Here is a 17,004-nt window from a genome sequence, read left to right as displayed (position 1 = left end):
TGATAAAAAGGCCCATTTATCAAAAAGTCAAAAGTAATCTAAATATATCTGAGTTTAATTAACATTGCATTAAAATACACAAAGCAAATAGAGATAGAACAGAAAGTATAAGTAAACAATTTCACAAATATGGGAGGAGATATCAACACTCCTGTCTCAGAAATTGATGGAGAATAGACAGAAAATCAGTAAGGATATAAGACTTTACTAACACAATCAATTTAACCTGACATTTTATAAAACATTACACCTAATGAGAATATAAATACACCTATTGTTAGAGATATAAAAATATTCTCTAACAATCTACATAATATGATAACTGTATCATATCAAAGAAGCCTTCACTTCTTTGGGTCCAACTTGTTTGGGACTCTCTGAGCTTCCTAGACTTCTGTGTCTTTTCCCTTCACCAGATTAGGGAAGTTTTCATTCATTATTTCTTCAAATAGGTTCTCAATCTCTTGCTCACTCTCTTCTCCTGGTATTCCTATGATGCAAATGTTGTTATGTTTCATGTTGTCCAAAATGTTTCTTAAGCTCCCCTCCTTTTTTTAGATTCTTTTTTCTTTTTGCTGCTCTGCCTGTGTTTATTTTTGTACTTTGTCTTTGAAAACGCTGATTCTATCCCCTGCTTCATGTGTCCTACTGTTTATTCCTTATAGTGTATAATTTATTTCAGATACTGCAATCCTTATTTCTGATTGGTCCTTTTTCTATGGTTTCTATGACTTCATTCATGCTGTTGAGTATCCTTATAATCATTACTCCATCTGATAAAATTGCTTGCTTCCATTTCATCGAGTTTTTCTGGATAATTCTCTTGTTCTTTCATTTGGAGCCTGTTTCTTTGTCTCCCCATTATGGCTGCTTCTTTGTGTCTTCTACCTTAGGTGTAAACTAATCAGCCACTAAATGGACCCACTGTTGATCTAATCAAAATGTAATGAGCAATCTGGCTTAAGCACCACAGGGTGGGGCAGAGTAATTCCTGTGGGGAGGTCTATTGCTTCCCCACAGGCTGATGCTACTTGGAGAGGAGTGCTCTTCCTGAGAAAGATGGCTTCTGCAGTGTCCGGAAGACTCAGTATAGGGATCCTGGTGGCTGTTCCTTATCTCCCCAGAGCCACACCCCCAAGGTTTTCCTCAAGCATCTCTAGTCTACTCTGCCCTCCCTCTGTTGGAGCCCAGGGTAAATGACTGCATATTGAATGTTGTGCATTGGCCCTTTAAGAGCCTCTCAGCATCTCCAACCCTCTCTCCCTGCCAGACAGAAACCCTGCTGCTTTTCATAGTTGGATGTTGTCTGCATTGCCTTCTGGCTCTAGTACTGTGGGCTGGGGAACCCAGGTTGGGGTTTAGACCCTACAGTTCTCAACAGGAAGCCCCCAGCTGCTGAAATATTCCTTTGGAATTTCAGCTGCTACCTGTGGGGGCCCCGCCTGCCCTCTCATACCTCCTCCACATTGCCTACCAGTCTTGTTGTGATGAAGTGGTTTCTTCTGTCTCTCCTTGATTATAAGGCTTCTCTACAGCTAGTGTTCAGTTGACAATTCTGGATAATTTCTCTACAATTTAGTTGTAATTCTCAATTGTCCTGGGATGACATTAGTGGAGCTTCCACTTAGTCCTCTGCTATCGTAGATTTCCCTCTTTACTAATGTTTCATACATGTAAAAGCAAGAAGCTGTGAGTATATGTATAATTGCCTCATTAAATCTAATTACCTCACACTTTTTAAGTCCTTAAGAACTTTTAAAGCTCCATTAAAATTTGCTAATACCTCTGGGAAAGCTCATGGAAACATTCAAATGAGACTACTATCACTGGGGAGAAATTTCTCTAATGATGTGAATTATGAATGATCTTACCTTTCAACTGAATTGAAAACATCTCTAGAAACAGATGATGACCTTGCATTTCCAACACTACTAGTGTGAGACCGCCTTCCTTTTGCTGAAGGAGTATCTAGTGGTAAATCTCCCAAACCCTACAAATATAAAGAAGAGCAGTGTAATGAAAGTTTTATAACTAGTAAAATGAAATAACTCTTGAAAGTAATTTTCATAACTACCATTATTGATCTTCTTTTATGGTTCAAACATTTTCCCTCGCCATGATACTTGTACTTGAAATGATTTACAAATACAGAATGCTTCCCTTGCATAAGATAGTTTTTTCATGGTTATTTTAATAAGTTCTATATTAATGAAGCTGAAGTCTTTAACATCAATAGACAGAAAATATGTTCTAAAATGTGTATTATCATATATCTTTGAAATATCCTTTCATAAATTAATCCTTTGCCCAAGGTTATCAGAGAGAAATAACAAGTAACCATAGAAAAATTTTACAATATTGAACATATTTTTACAAAAAAATAATTTGTTAAATGGAATACTTTTCTATGAAACGATTTCATATTTTCTTTCACTTGGAATTCCCTCAGCCAATCATTTTACAGACATTTCTGAATCCCATTATCTACCAGGATAAATGGGGCTTCCCTTCAAGGAGCTCCCTATCAATGTTCTGCAGCATGGTAGGAGCTCTAATAGTGAAACATACAAGGTAAATTAAACTGGCACCCAGCATGATAAGCATCACTATCCTCATTTTATAAAAATAAAAATTCTGGTTAAAGAAATGATGTGCCTAAAACTATATAGAGTCACTAATTCTCACAGTTGATTCAAACCCAAGCCTTGTAATGCTAATAAGTCACACTACATTCTACCAAATATCAATCAACATTTACTAACACCATGACTGTCTACTTAGCATTGCAATTACTGAAATGTTACTGTATATATATTCTAAATATAAATGAGGAGGTAATTATTTCTTTTAACTTCTTGGGCAAATGAACTTGGCTTTGAAAGTTGTTTATATAATACATTTTTCCACATACCTTGTGTCGTAAGCTCTTTACAGATTCCTTAATATATGGCAAATCTTTAGATGGGACATACTTTTCCAGCATTTTATCAAAGTTAGGATGACACATCATGAGAAAAAGCATCTTTCGACCATAATACCTGTAGATATTTGAGAAATAGGTAAATAATTTCACGTATCTTAACAAGCTCAGTTTCTGTCCTTAAATATGAAGAGCTAAAAGTTTTGATTCTATTTTTCAGGCACTCTAGGGTCTGTATCAAGTCTGGCCTTTGGCAGAAATGTGAGTCTGGAGAAATCTTATCTGTCCTGGGCTCCTCGCTCAGTGACCTTTTGCTGCTCTTCTGCTTGCCAGGTGTTTTGGCCTGAGTCAACATTCCTGGTTCTGTATTTCTGACTCTCTCTCTTTTTACCTAGTCACAACTTACCTGGATTCCAATTTGTCAAAAACCTATTCTCTGCTACCTACAATACACCCAAAGTTAGTTGATAAATCGTGGTTGGTATATTAATAAATATGTGATGCTCTCCAAAACAGATTTTTTATGTTATATGAATTTTAAAATAATTCTCTTAGGATAATAATTTAAGCCAAGATATCATTCTAATGGTAGAAACTCCAATATCACAGAAAGGCATATTGGAGATATCTTTGGATAGAGAGATCTTACAGTATCTCACAACAATACCATATTGTTATTTTTCAAGGAAGCTTGGCCCCAAAATAAATTACAGTTATACTTTTGCCTATAACTTAGGATATGTATATGGGACGAGAAGAACCAGAGAAGGCAATGCTTTTATGGAGAGAAGGATATGGGATGATCTCAGTACCATATATTTCAACAGATTCTCAAATATGATGAAATTACAAAAATGGTATAACAGAGAATAAAAATTACCTTTTCTCTCCCCACAACCAGAATAAAGCCTACACCCAGCCAGATAGCAGCTCCTAATCAGTTATAGTTTCAAAAACAATTCTAACTTTTAGCCCCAAATTTTAAAGACTATAGGTATAACAGAGGCTGTAATTTGGGAATGGCTAAAACAAACAAGCAAGCAAGCAAGCAATGGGGACACAAAATGTGAGAAATACTATAAATGGAAATTTGTAACCATTTTTTAATTTTAAATTTTCCAATAAGAATCTAGTAAGCAACAAATGGTAAGAATTACTATGCCATAAAGGTAAAGTGACAAAACAAAACCACCATTATCTTTTATTGCTCCTAACTAGTCTATTATGATCCAACCCTCCTCATTTGTTTTCAACATCCCTGTGGCACGCAGAACTTCTACAAGTTTCCCTAAAGATGCCCTGCTCTTTCAAAATTATTATGTGTTATGTGGTACAGTCAACTCTAGGATAAGGGGATTATCTAGATCTAATCTTATCACACAAACCTTAAAAGGAGAGTGCTTTCTGTGGCTCACAGCAGAAGTAAGAGATTCTAAGCATGAGGAGGATTCAGCATGCTGTTGGTTGGCCTCAGGAAGGAAGGGGCTGCATGGACTGCATGAGAAGGAATTCAGGTAGCCTTAAGGAGCTACGACAGAACCCTGACTGACAGCCAGCAAGGAAACAGGTAACTCAGCCCTATAACCACAAACAACTAAATGTGGTAAAAAAACCTATAACCAGATTCTTTTATAGGATCCCTAGGTAAGGGTCCAGCATTGTAATCACCTTGATTTCCACCTTGTGAGACCTTAAACTGAAGCCAGGTGAGCCATTTCAGACTTCTAACTTAAGAACAGTAAGCTAAAAAAAAAATCTGTGTGGCCTTATACCACTCTATTTGTGGTAATTTGTCATGCAGCAATAAAAAAATGAATATATTTACCTTCTGTATGAGCTTTTGGTATAATGACTTCCATAGGATTAACTCCAGTTACCTAAAGTAATGGGCATCTTTGTCTTAAACTGTTAAAAATTTGATATCCTTTTTTACTTTAGTCTGTATGAACTCAGGAATCTCTGTCCCTGCTTCCAACCTAACTTCGTATTTAACTGCCATGAATTTTTAGACTTTGTATGGGGCATTATCAATCACGCAGTCGAACCTACCTAATTTTATAGATGGGGAAACAAAGGCTAACAAATGTTGAGTAACTTGCTTAAAGGAAAACTATGATTGAGGCTAAAAACTGAACCTAGGCTTCTAAGTCCAAAATTTTTATCCCCATTACACCTATTTTACCATCCATATCTTAGTTATTTTGTCATCTTTCTGTGACTGTTCTTAACTTTCATAAAATTGTCCTTCCACTACATATAGACATTCATAGAATTTTTCTGAGTGCAGATATCTCCTGTTGCAGGAGATAGTACACAATCCATTTTTTCATGTGCACTTAATTTCCTTGATTTTCCCTGACTGCTTTGAAAATATATCATTTTCCCCTAAAGGCATTCCCTTACATTTGCCCACAATGAAGTTCTTCTGCCACTAGTCTGCCCATACAGTCTTATGCCATTTTCATGCAATTCATCCCTGTGACATGGCATCTTACTACAGGATGTAGGGTCATGTGTAAATTTGGAGAATTTACTGTGCACTACCCCAAGATCATTTACAAATTGGTTAAATAAAACCATTGCCCCAGTACCAATCCCTGGGGATACCACTTGTCCATTTAGAAAAATGTTCATTCTTTTTAAACCTGTTTCTTTTTTTTAAAGACCTTATACTAAAAGATTCAGCAATTATTATTAGAAGCTATTCACCTAGTTTCTTGTGAGCTGTCCTGAGCAAACCTGGCAGCAGCTGGTAATATACGGTCAGCCATATCTTTTGTTCCAGCTAAAATATGCTCCAGTTCCATAAATTCCAATGCATCTGATAGATGCTGGGCTGTACATCTTCTTACTGCAATGTGTAAATGGCTACAAGGAAACATGATGAATTAAAGCAAAGTTGATGTATGAACAATTTTCATAAGATACACCTTTAAAGTTAAATGATTAAACTACTACTAACCTTCATCTCCCTTGAAAACAAAAATGGCAAATTATTTGCATTAGGTATCGTTCCCCAAGAAGTTAAACAAAACAAAACTAAATCACTAACATTTACTTCCAGATCTACAAAAGTAGGTAACATTATTAGAATTATATTATTACCCTTTGTATGTTCACCATCTAATATGTTTATCACAGTTACTTAATAAATGTTTTTCAACTAACGTAATACAGAAATCTGCTTGTTTTCTTCTATCCCTCAGATTACAAACAACTGCACTTTTAGTTTAAGGACATATCAAGGTTATTTTGAACATTACCTTTGTCCTCCGTTGATAAGAGAAACAACTGCACGTGCAGGAGTTACATTACTGACCATAGCTTTCAAGGCTTTGTCAACATCTTCTCTTATAAATGTATTTGATTCTCCTGCCTTATGCAACAAAACTTTCACTGTAGTATCTAGTTCTTGATCCATGCTCTTCTTCAGATATGTGAAAAGATCACTTAAACAGACCACAGCAGCTCGAGAAACTCCAGAGCGTAAATTTTTCACCTAAAAAAATTTTCAAAATGTGCATTTTGCTGATTTCTGAAAGTCAGTAATAATGACTCTGAAATCAAATTTACTATTAAACTAACATGTTATGTTATCTTATGTTCTAAAAATCAACATTTAATAAAATGTTTAAAGGTTGCCAAGTAAGGCATAATTAACTATATACAAGCATACCCACATCATCTAATACAGTTTTTTTAAAGATAAAGTAAATGCGGCATATTTATTCTTTGTTATTCGAACAATCTTTAACTCAGCTGAAGATAAGTTTACCTCTTGAACTACTGCAAAATTTGTTTCATGCAACTTTGTGTTCAATATTTCAGAATGAAAAGCAGCTAAGCATCTAATAAAATTCAATCCCTCAATTTTCTTCTCCCTATGGGAAAAAGAAACAAATGACAAAATCACTTATTAAAATGGGGCATGACGGTGAAGCATGAGCCAAGACCAGCCATTCATATGGAAAAGTCACAGTTAACAGTTTGGGTGGGCCTGTTAGTTGAGTGGTATGGAGTCTCAGGGTATACCCATAGCAAGGCAAACAGTGTTAGCCAAGTTGATGGAGACTCAGATATGGCACATGCCTGCCACCTCTGGGGCTCTGTCAGGGGAGAGCTCGGAAAGGGACAATGGCCTCCGACTGCCTTTTGGTCTGAAAGAAAACTGACCCCAGCTATTTCCTTGATGCCAGATAATTCATTTCCTCCCCACATGCCACTGGTGCCTTTCAAACTGATGTTTGGAGGTCACAGATTGTATCTGAGTAAGTCCGTGTGTTGGTTCTTTAAGTGGAACTACTTGGATCACCATAAGTTTCTTCCACTCATTCAATCCCTGCTGGTTTTTGCAGCCAGAAGTTATGGGGACTTTAGCGTTGGTATCCTGGACTGGGGGGAGGGGAGCAGGTGTGGGTCTGACACTACTCATTCCCAAGATATCCCTCCCAAATTTTTATCTACCATGCATGGATTGGGACCAGTCCATTCCGTGTCTCCACCCCTATTACCAATTTAATTGGTTGTGGTTTCCTCTGTAATATTCAGACTTCCATTCAACTAAATTTCTGACAGTTTGGATTTATGGTTGTTCTGTAATTTACTTGTCATTTTGAGGTAGCTGCTTGAGGAGGAGAGCTGCGATTACCTATGCCACTATCTTGACCAGTAGTCTCTCACTGCTTTTTTAAAACTGTCATTGATTCTGTTCCGTATTTCATTGTTTTCCACTCTATCTTTATTATTTCCTTTCTTGCTTATTTTGGGCTTCATTTGCTCCTTTGTTTCTAGTTTAAGGTGAAAGCTTACTCTTCTGATACAGGTGTTAGAGTGCTTTATAGTCCCCTCTTAATGTAGCTTCATCCCATTAATTTTTTAAATATTTCATTCTTAATTCCGCATTTCTAATTTAACTCCAGTGTGGTTAGAGAACAAAATTTGTATAATCTGAATCCTTTAAAACTATTTGTTTTATGTTCCATAATATGGTCTTTTTAAAAGTATATTATATTGATTATGCTATTTCATTTTTCCCATTTTTCTTTCCTTTCTCCCTCTCCATGCTGTACCCCTCTACCCTCCAGGATTCCCACCACTTAATTTATATCCATGGGTCACACATGTAAGTTCTTTGGCTTCTCCATTTCCTATACTATTCTTAACCTCCCCCATCTATTTTGTACCTACAAATTATGCCTCTTATTCCCTATACCTTTACCCTCATTTCTCCCCATCCCCCTCCTCACTGATAACCCTCCATGAGATCTCCATTTCTGTGATTCTGTTCCAGTTCTCATTGTTGGCTTAGTTTGTGTTTGTTTTTATTTGTTTTAGGTTCAGCTGTTGATAGTTGTGAGCCTGTTGTCATTTTACTGTTCATAGTTTTGATCTTTTTCTTAGATAAGTGCCTTTAACATTTCACATAATAAGGGCTTGGAGATGATGAACTCTTTTAACTTTACTTTATCTGCTCTTCCATTCTACATGGCAGCTTTGCTGCATAGAGTAATTGTGGATGTAGTTCCTTGTTTTTCATGACCTTGAATCCTTCTTTCCAGCTCCTTCTGCCTGTAGGTTTCTTTTGAGAAATCAGCTGATAGTTTTATGGGAACTCCTTTGTAGGTAACTTTCTGCTTTTCTCTTGCTGCTTTTAAGATTCTCTCCTTAATCTTCAATTTTAGGTAATTTAATTATGATGTGTCTTGGTGTACCCCTCTTTGGGATTCTCTGAGTTTCCCAGACTTATAAGTCTATTTCCTTCTCCAGATGGGGCAAGTTTTCTTTAATAATTTTTTTCAAATAAATTTTCAATTTCTTGCCCTTCCTCTTTTCCTTCTGGCACCCCTATGATTTGGATGTTGGAACGTTTAAAGTTGTTCCAGAGGCTCTTAAGCCTCTCCTCATTTTTTTGAATTCTTTCTTAATTCTGTTCCAGTTGGATGTTTATTTCTTCCTTTTGTTCCCAATGGTTGATTTGAGTCCAGGTTTCCTTCCCTTCACTGTTGTTTCCCTTTATATTTTTCTTTATTTCCCTTTGTTTAGTTTTCACTTTTTTATTTTGTGACCATACACAATCAATTCTATGAGTATCCTGATTATCAGTGTTTTGAACTCTGGATCTGATAGGCTGGCTATCTTCTTATCGCTTAGTTCTTTTTCTGGAGTTTTGATCTGTTCTTTCATTTTGGTCATATTTCTTTGTCTCAGTGCATCAGTCTGGATGAATGTTTCTTCTTTAACTCCTTGGATGTCAGACTTCCATACAGTTTGATTTCTCTGGCAGTTCTGGTTGCTTTTGTTTTTAAATTGGTTGTTTCTTTCTTTTGGTTGTGTGGGGAAGTGAAGCATATTTACCTACACTTCCACCTTGGCCTGGAACTCGAAAGCAACTCCATTCTGTGTACTTTTTGTAATATGGTTAAAAAAGAAAAATGTTTCTTGTGGTCCTGAAACAATGTGAATTCTTTTGTTTTCGGTGGAGTGTTTACACACGTCAATTAATTCAATAGAGTTCAAGTTTTGTATATTTTCACTGATTTTCTTTCCACTAGTTCGATCAATTAATGGGAGAGGGTGACTGAAGATCCATCTATAATGTTACTTGTCTATTTCTCCATCCTGATCTACCAGTTTTTACTTAATGTATTTTGAAGGTCTGTTATATGGTACATTAATGTTCAGGATTGCTATGAACACTTAATGAATTACCCCTTTTCATTATAAAATGATCCTCTTTATTCCTGATGCGATAGACAGAATTTTAAAATGACACCAAATGATTTCTTCCCCTGGTATACACACTTGTATAATACCCTTTCATTCAGGGTATATAGATGGAATATCACTTCCCTCAATCATGTTATATTATATTGCAAAAGGAACTTTACAAGTTGTACTATAGCTCACTGATTCTCTTCTTATTTATTTCTTCTAGCTTTCTTAACATATGGATGAGAATTATAACTATAGTTATAATGCTCGTTCTACGAATTCTATCATCTGTATCATTTTTGGATACTTTCAATTGCTTAACTTTTTTCTTCTCATTAAGGTTGTATTTCCTTACTTCTTTGCATGCCTGGAAAGTTCTTCCTGGATTCCAGGCATTGTGAATTTAACCTTGGATACTGCTGTATTCTTAAAATAATTTAAAATTTTTTTTCTTTTCTTGATCCCAGAGAGAGGGGAAGAGGGGGAAAAAAAGAGAGGGAGAGAAACATCAATGTGAGAGAGAAACATTGACTGGTTGCCTACCACATGCCTCAACTGGTGACCAAAGCCGGAAACCAGGCATGTGCCCTGACCTGGAACTGAATGTGCCCACCTTTCAGTTGATGGAGTGATACTCAATCAAGCCACTCTGTCCAGGTCTCCTAAAAATAAATATATATAAATATATGTATATCTCCCCCCCAAAAAAATATTTTTAACTTTGTTCTGGGATGTAATTATTTGGGAAGTCTGCTCCTCTCATGCCTTGGTTTTATGCTTTGTTAGGCCAGACCAATCCAGTCTTTAGCTTAGGGCTTATTCTTTCCATAGATGAGGCAAAACTCTTCTAAGTGTTCTACCCAAAACCCTGTAAATTATGAAGTTTTCCACATTGCTGGTAGAAACAGGATGTATTCCAGGCCTAGTATATGCTCTAGAACCAAAGCTGTAGTTATTGTTCCCTCTAACTTCTTTGAGTGGCTCTTGTTCTGGTTTCAGGTAATTTACTCACATGCATGCCCTGACCAGTACTCAGTTAGGCATTTGAGAAGAATCCTCTGATGGTCTCTGGAGTTCCTTGTGGAGTTCTACCCGCCTTGGCATACTGTCCTGTGTATCCTAGCTACCACGGCCTTCTCAAACTCCAAGCTCCACCTCCATCTCTGCTGATACCTAGATGGTTTCTCCCTCCTTGAGCTGTGACATGGAAACTCTCTGTAGGAAGTAAGCCAGGACAACTATAGGGCTCACCTTGCTTATTTCTCATCTCTCAGGGATCACTACATTTCAGTGCCTGGTGAACAATATTTTGAAAACAATTGTTTCATATATTTTATATGATTTCTTTAGTTCTTTCAGATGTAAAGGCAAATAAATCTGTCTGTTAATCCCTCTCACCAAGAAATGGATGTCCAAGAGTTCTATTTTGAACATGTTAAATTTAAGATGTCTGTTGGCATCTAAGTGGAAGTGTGAAGGAGGCAGTTGAAATATAGGGTTAGAGCTCAAGAAAATACCAGGGACCCAGATACATAGTAATGAGAAATTAGAGTATAGATGAATTTTATAGCTATGAAACTGAGTGAAAAGATACAAGAAAGGGGTTGGCAAACTATGGTTCATACCAAATTTGGCTGCATCAGACTTTTTTAAATAAGTTTTTGTTAGAACAGTTTATCGGAACACAGCTGTGCCCATTTGTTTTTACATGGTATGAGTCTGCTTTTGCAATGCAACAGCAAAGTTGTGTAGCTGTAACAGAATCATCTGGCCTGCAGAGTTTAAAATATATACTAGCTGGCTGTTTACAGAAAGACTGCCAGCCCTGATCTGTGGAATGAATGTAGATAGAGAAGAGCAAAGGACTGAATTCTGGAGCACTCCTCACTTTTGAAGTAAAACAAAAGGGAAAGAATCAGAAAGTACTGAAGCAGAAAAAGAATCATGACACTAATTTTTCCAAGGCAAAATGAAAAAAAGTGTATTAAGAAGGAGTGTTACCCATGTTAAATGTTGCTGAAGGCTAAGTAAAATGAAGACTAATAAATGATGAATGTGGATTTAGCAAAACAGTCACTTTTGTAGTTTTAGTGAATTTGTGGTCATGGTGGGAAGGGCTGAAAGCCAATTAAAGAAGATGAGAAGAGAACATGAGGTGAAAAACTACAGACAATGAATGAGCCTTTTTAAGGACTTTTGCTAAAAAAAAGGGAAGGAAAGAAATGTGAAGATGTGAAATTTAAGCAGGTTTTTAAAAAATAAGGGCTATGATAATGCATTCTACACTGATGAATATGATCCAGCAAAGAAGCAAAACTGATAAGGTATAGGATGGGATGGAAAGAGATGCTGAAGGAAGAGTGGAGTAAATGAGACAAGGGCAGCCAGTGGATGCTTCAGCTGAAGCAAAGGTGGGGGGAAGGGCGCCATCATCTTTATTTTCCTTGAGTTGGGCTGGGCTGGCTAGCTGGCTGCTGTAGCTGTATTAGGAACTGATAAATATTTCCAGGACTGCTAGAGGGTATATTTCAGAGAAACACTTGGAGAAATGGTGATACTTATATTCCAATAAAAAAATGTTTTTATAATCCATAATAAAACTAAACTATGCCCTTATAGTATATAAGTTGTAATATAACTGGTAAATAGAGTACTGTTAGAACTAAAGTTTAGCTACATTAATGAGTTAAAAAAAATCAAACTATCTCAGAAGTAAAATAATTATTTCTAAGACTATTTTAGTAGTCTTTAGATTATTAAAGAAGTGTTTCAAGGTTTTTAATTAAAAATTTATAGAAAAGTTTTGGAACTCAGTTTTAAGTTAAGAATAGTGACCTTACCAATCCTCATCAGCTAAAAGCTTCAGAGCTTCTATCAGTGCTATTTCTGGTTTGGAAAATGGTCGTAGTTCTGATGAATCCATTATTTCTGGACTATGAGTGACAGAAGGCATCCTTTCTTTATAGTGTGGAATCGCTGCAGGAGATGCTTCACCTAAAACAAAAAAACATTAAATAAAGCACCAGGGAACTCTGATATAAAGGGATACAAATGGTATTCTGATTATAGATCCTATAAATATTTCTTATAGGAACGAGTACTATTAATTTAGTCTGCAATAAAAATGTAATATCCAAATAACAAAGCTATTTAAAACTTTACTTTTTATATGCAAAATTATTAAATTACATATGATGTAAACACATATGGGTTTTAGAGTTATGAGTCATATAATAAAGCCTAGCTTTAAGAATTAAGAAGCATACGATGAGTTACGGGTTTTAGAGTTATGAGTCATATAATAAAGCCTAGCTTTAAGAATTAAGAAGCATACGATACCACTTTGTAAAAACATAAGTATATACCTTTTTTACTATACAAGAGATAACTAAAAATAAAGATTCATGGCATCTGCATATAAAATTCTAGTTGGATTCTAAAAATACCAATTTTTGCTACTGGCACAGAACTAACAGTATATCACAAATCCTAAGCCTATACGTAGTAATAAGAACAATGTTGTTTACATAATCAGCTATTTTCCAGATGCAAGGCATTGTCTTAGATTTTGGGGAAATAAATCATCACTGCTGAGTGCTCATGGTAATTACAGCTCTGAGGGTACTGCACAATGTAAGATGTGAAGTGGAGGTGGTAGAAATGAAAAGCTCAAAAAAGACCAAATAGAATGTGAAATGGCTTTTATAAAGGGGAAAAGATTTATTAGCCATTTTTCATTTTTATATTGCCCTTAAAAATATAATGTTAGGCACTAGGAAATCACTATCCTAAAAATATTTATCAATCATGCTATTTGTAAAAAAAGCATTACATGACTTCCAGCCAAGATGGAAGTATAGGTAGAAACGCTTTGCCTCCTCATATAACCAAAAGGACAGCAACAAATTTAAAAACAAAAAACAACCAGAACTGCCAGAAAATTAAACTCCATGGAAGACCAAAAACCAAGGAATTGAAGGAAACGTTCATCCAGACTGGTAGAAGGGGCAGAGACGTGCAGCCGGGGCAGAAAGTATGTGGGACAATGTGGTGGCTGCAGGACCAGGCAGACAAGACAAGATGTGGGGCTGGCGGTCCCACATCTTCGGGTGGATAAACCAAGAAGAACAACGGGAGCAAGACAGACTGCACAACCCAGGGTTTCAGTGCCGGAGGGAAAGAAGGCTCAAAACTTCTGGCTATAAAAACCTGTGGGGGTTTTGGCAGCAGCAGAACCTCCTGGTCTGACAGGACAGTTTGCTGGAGAGACCCACAGGGTCCTAAAAAGTACACAAACCCATGAACCTATGAATCAGCACTAGAAGGGTCCAATTTGCTTGTGGGTAGTGGGGGAAGTGCCTGAGAGCCGGGTGAGAGGCAAGAGGCATTGTTCCCTCTGTGACCCCAGACCGACATCCAGTGCCACAATGTAGTGAGCATGGGTCACCCTGTCCTGGTGAATAGGTAAAGCTCTGCCCCTTACAATGTAACACCTGCGCTGAGACAAAAAAATATGGCCCAAATGAAACAGGTCAAAACTCCAAAAAGAGAACTAAGTGACAAAGAGATAGCCAACCTATTAAACGCAGAGTTCAAAACACTGGTAGTTAGGATGTTCACAGAAATGGTATAGTATAGTATATAGAAATGGAGACTATGTAGAATGAAATAAAGAAAAATACACAAGAAACCAGGAGTGAAGGGAAGGAAACCGGGACTCAAATCAACCATTTGGAGCAGAAGGAAGAAATAAACATTCAACAGGAACAGAATGAAGAAACAAGAATTCAAAAAAGTGAGGAGAGGGTTAGGAATCTCTGGGACAACTTTAAATGTTCCAACATCCAAATCATAGGGGTGCCAGAAGGAGAAGAGGAAGAGCAAGAAATTGAAAACTTACTTACAAAAACAATGAGGGAGAATTTCCCCAATGTGGCAAAGGATATAGACTTCCAGGTAGTCCAGGAAGCTCAGAGAGTCCTAAAGAAGTTGGACCCAAGGAGGCACACAATGAAGGCACATCTTAATTACATTACCCAAGATTAAAGATAAGGAGAGAATCTTAAAAGCAACAAAAGGAAAGAAGAGAGTTACCTAGAAAGGAGTGCCCCTAAGCGTATCAGTTCTCAAAAAAAAAAAAAAAAAAAACAACAAAAAAAAACCCTTGCAGGCAAGAAGTATTTGAAGTTGTGAAAGGCAAGGACCTACATCCAAGATTACTCTATTCAGCAAAGCTATCATTTAGAGTGGAAGGGCAGATAAAGTGCTTCCCAGATAAAGTAAAGTTAAAGGAGTTCATCATCACCAAGCCCTTATTATATGAAATGTTAAAGGGACTTATCTAAGAAAAAGAAGATCAAAACTATGAACAGTAAAATGACAACAAATTCATATCAACAACTGAACGTAAAACAAAGCAAAAAGAGAAACAAACTAAGCCAACAATGAGAACTGGAACAGAATCACAGAGATGGAGATCACATGGAGGGTTATCAGTGAGGGGGGGAGGGGAGAATGGAAGAAAAGCTACAGAGAATAAGAAACATAGGTACAAAAATAGACAGGGGAGGTTAAGAATAGTATAGTAAATGGAGAAGCCCGAGAACTTACAGGTATGACCCATGGACATGAACTAAGGGAAGGGGAACGCTGGGGGAGGGGGTACAGGACTGAGGGAGAAATAAAAGGGAGAAAATAAATTGGACAACTGTAATAGCATAATCAATAAAATATGCTTAAAAACAGAAAATGTTACATGAAATACATGAGATACACAAATATATTTCACTTGATGCTGTATGCTAATTATGCATTCAAATGCATTTAAAATCCAAAGTCAACAAGGTATTCCCAATATTACTTTACTTTTACTAAATACTTTGTGCCAGATCTTATGATAACTGCTTTTAGAGAATTTACTACATTTAAGTTTCTCAGAAAAGCTGAGCTAGATACTCTCATTATCTCTATTTTGCAGCTGAGAAAATAACAGTTTTAAAGAGGTTAAAAACTTTATTAATGGTCTCAGTCATAATGAGTGGCAAAGGCAGGATTTATATCTCAGTCCACTATCACCTTTGATTTTGTATAAAGAGGACTAAGAAAAAATTCCTGCTTTCATGAAACTTACAACATACCTGACAAGAGATACTAAAATAATAAGATAAATGTGGTATTTTGGCTTACTACAGTGATTAATTAGTAAGAGCTTTTGTTAGAATAAATCATACAAGAGGAAAATGACTTGACAAAGGATGTAATAAATAGACCTCATTTTATTTTTCTTTAGAAGTTTAAAAAAAATTTTATTTATTGATTTTTAGAAAGGGACAGGAAGGGAAAGAAACATCAATGTTTGTGGTTCCAGTTATTTATTCATTCATTGGTTGATTCTTGTATGTGCCCTGATGGGGAATCAAACCTGCAACCTTGGCCTATCAGGAAGATGCTCTAATCAACTGAGTTAGGTGCCCCCCCTCAAAAAAAAATTTCTGTTACGGTTTACACTCGGTATCATTTTCTAAAAAAACATGGAATGTTTTACAACTTGGTGTCTCAACCTTGCACAGGGATCATGCTAATGTTTGTTCTTCAGATTTTAGTATACATGCTGCTGAAGTGCTCACCCTCACTTTGTTTTTGTGGCAATTCAGATGTATCCTCATTAGGTTTCATACGTAAGACTGGTATGCATAAATAAAATCCTTCAGCTTTGGAATGTCACAACCCAAAAAAAATAGCAAATTCAAAATACCAGCCATTTTTTACTAAGATTCTGCTTGGCACTGTGCTAAGTGCTTCACTTACATGATCTAATTTCATTCATTCAAGAACCCTATCTGATAGTTATACTCTTTGTGCATTATGAAGAAACTGCTGCTAAAGTTTTAAGGATTCCTTTTCTGTATCTACTCTACCTCAGTTACAGAGGGAATAAGTCATTATAGAGGAGATGCAGATAAACAACTAATTTTCAGCCTTGTAGTTAGGTAAGTATTCGTTTTTCACCTGAAAAAAAAAAAACTAAAAAAAATTTTAGTCTGTAAAAGAGGATTACAGAATATCAATCTCAAGCAGTAATGATCAAACTAAATTGTTTTTTTAAACTTCCCATGTAGACTGATTTTTTAAAGTAATATTACCTTTTCACTGACTCATCTTTTTTAAAAAAATTTATTTATTTATTTTTAGAGAGAGGGAAAGGGAAGAAGAAAAAGAGGGAGAGAGAAACATCAAAGTGTGGTTGCCTCTCATGCGTCCCCTACTGGGGACCTGGCCCACAATTCAGGCATGTGCCCTGACTGGGAATTGAACCAGAGATCCTGTGGTTCACAGTCCACCACTCAATCCACTGAGCTACACCAGCCAGAGTT

General features: G+C 36.4%; 1 protein-coding gene across 1 annotated transcript in view; it reads right to left on the bottom strand.

Moving 5' to 3' along the window:
* Positions 1-17,004, bottom strand: part of TOGARAM1 (TOG array regulator of axonemal microtubules 1) — an 88,514-nt gene that overhangs the window by 18,048 nt on the left and 53,462 nt on the right. The window contains exons 13-18 of the mRNA XM_054591791.1: positions 12,472-12,625; positions 6,696-6,801; positions 6,184-6,419; positions 5,630-5,788; positions 2,912-3,038; positions 1,872-1,990 (exon numbers count right to left, since the gene is read on the bottom strand). Coding sequence (XP_054447766.1) covers positions 1,872-1,990; positions 2,912-3,038; positions 5,630-5,788; positions 6,184-6,419; positions 6,696-6,801; positions 12,472-12,625 — 901 coding nt within the window. The remainder of the gene's footprint in view (positions 1-1,871; positions 1,991-2,911; positions 3,039-5,629; positions 5,789-6,183; positions 6,420-6,695; positions 6,802-12,471; positions 12,626-17,004) is intronic.

The sequence above is a fragment of the Pteronotus mesoamericanus genome, unplaced genomic scaffold (genome assembly GCF_021234165.1).
Source record: "Pteronotus mesoamericanus isolate MK-2021 breed Mesoamerican mustached bat unplaced genomic scaffold, CSHL_Meso_final contig_100, whole genome shotgun sequence".
Classification (NCBI taxonomy): Eukaryota; Metazoa; Chordata; class Mammalia; order Chiroptera; family Mormoopidae; genus Pteronotus; species Pteronotus mesoamericanus.
This window is presented reverse-complemented; position numbering and strand designations above follow the sequence as displayed.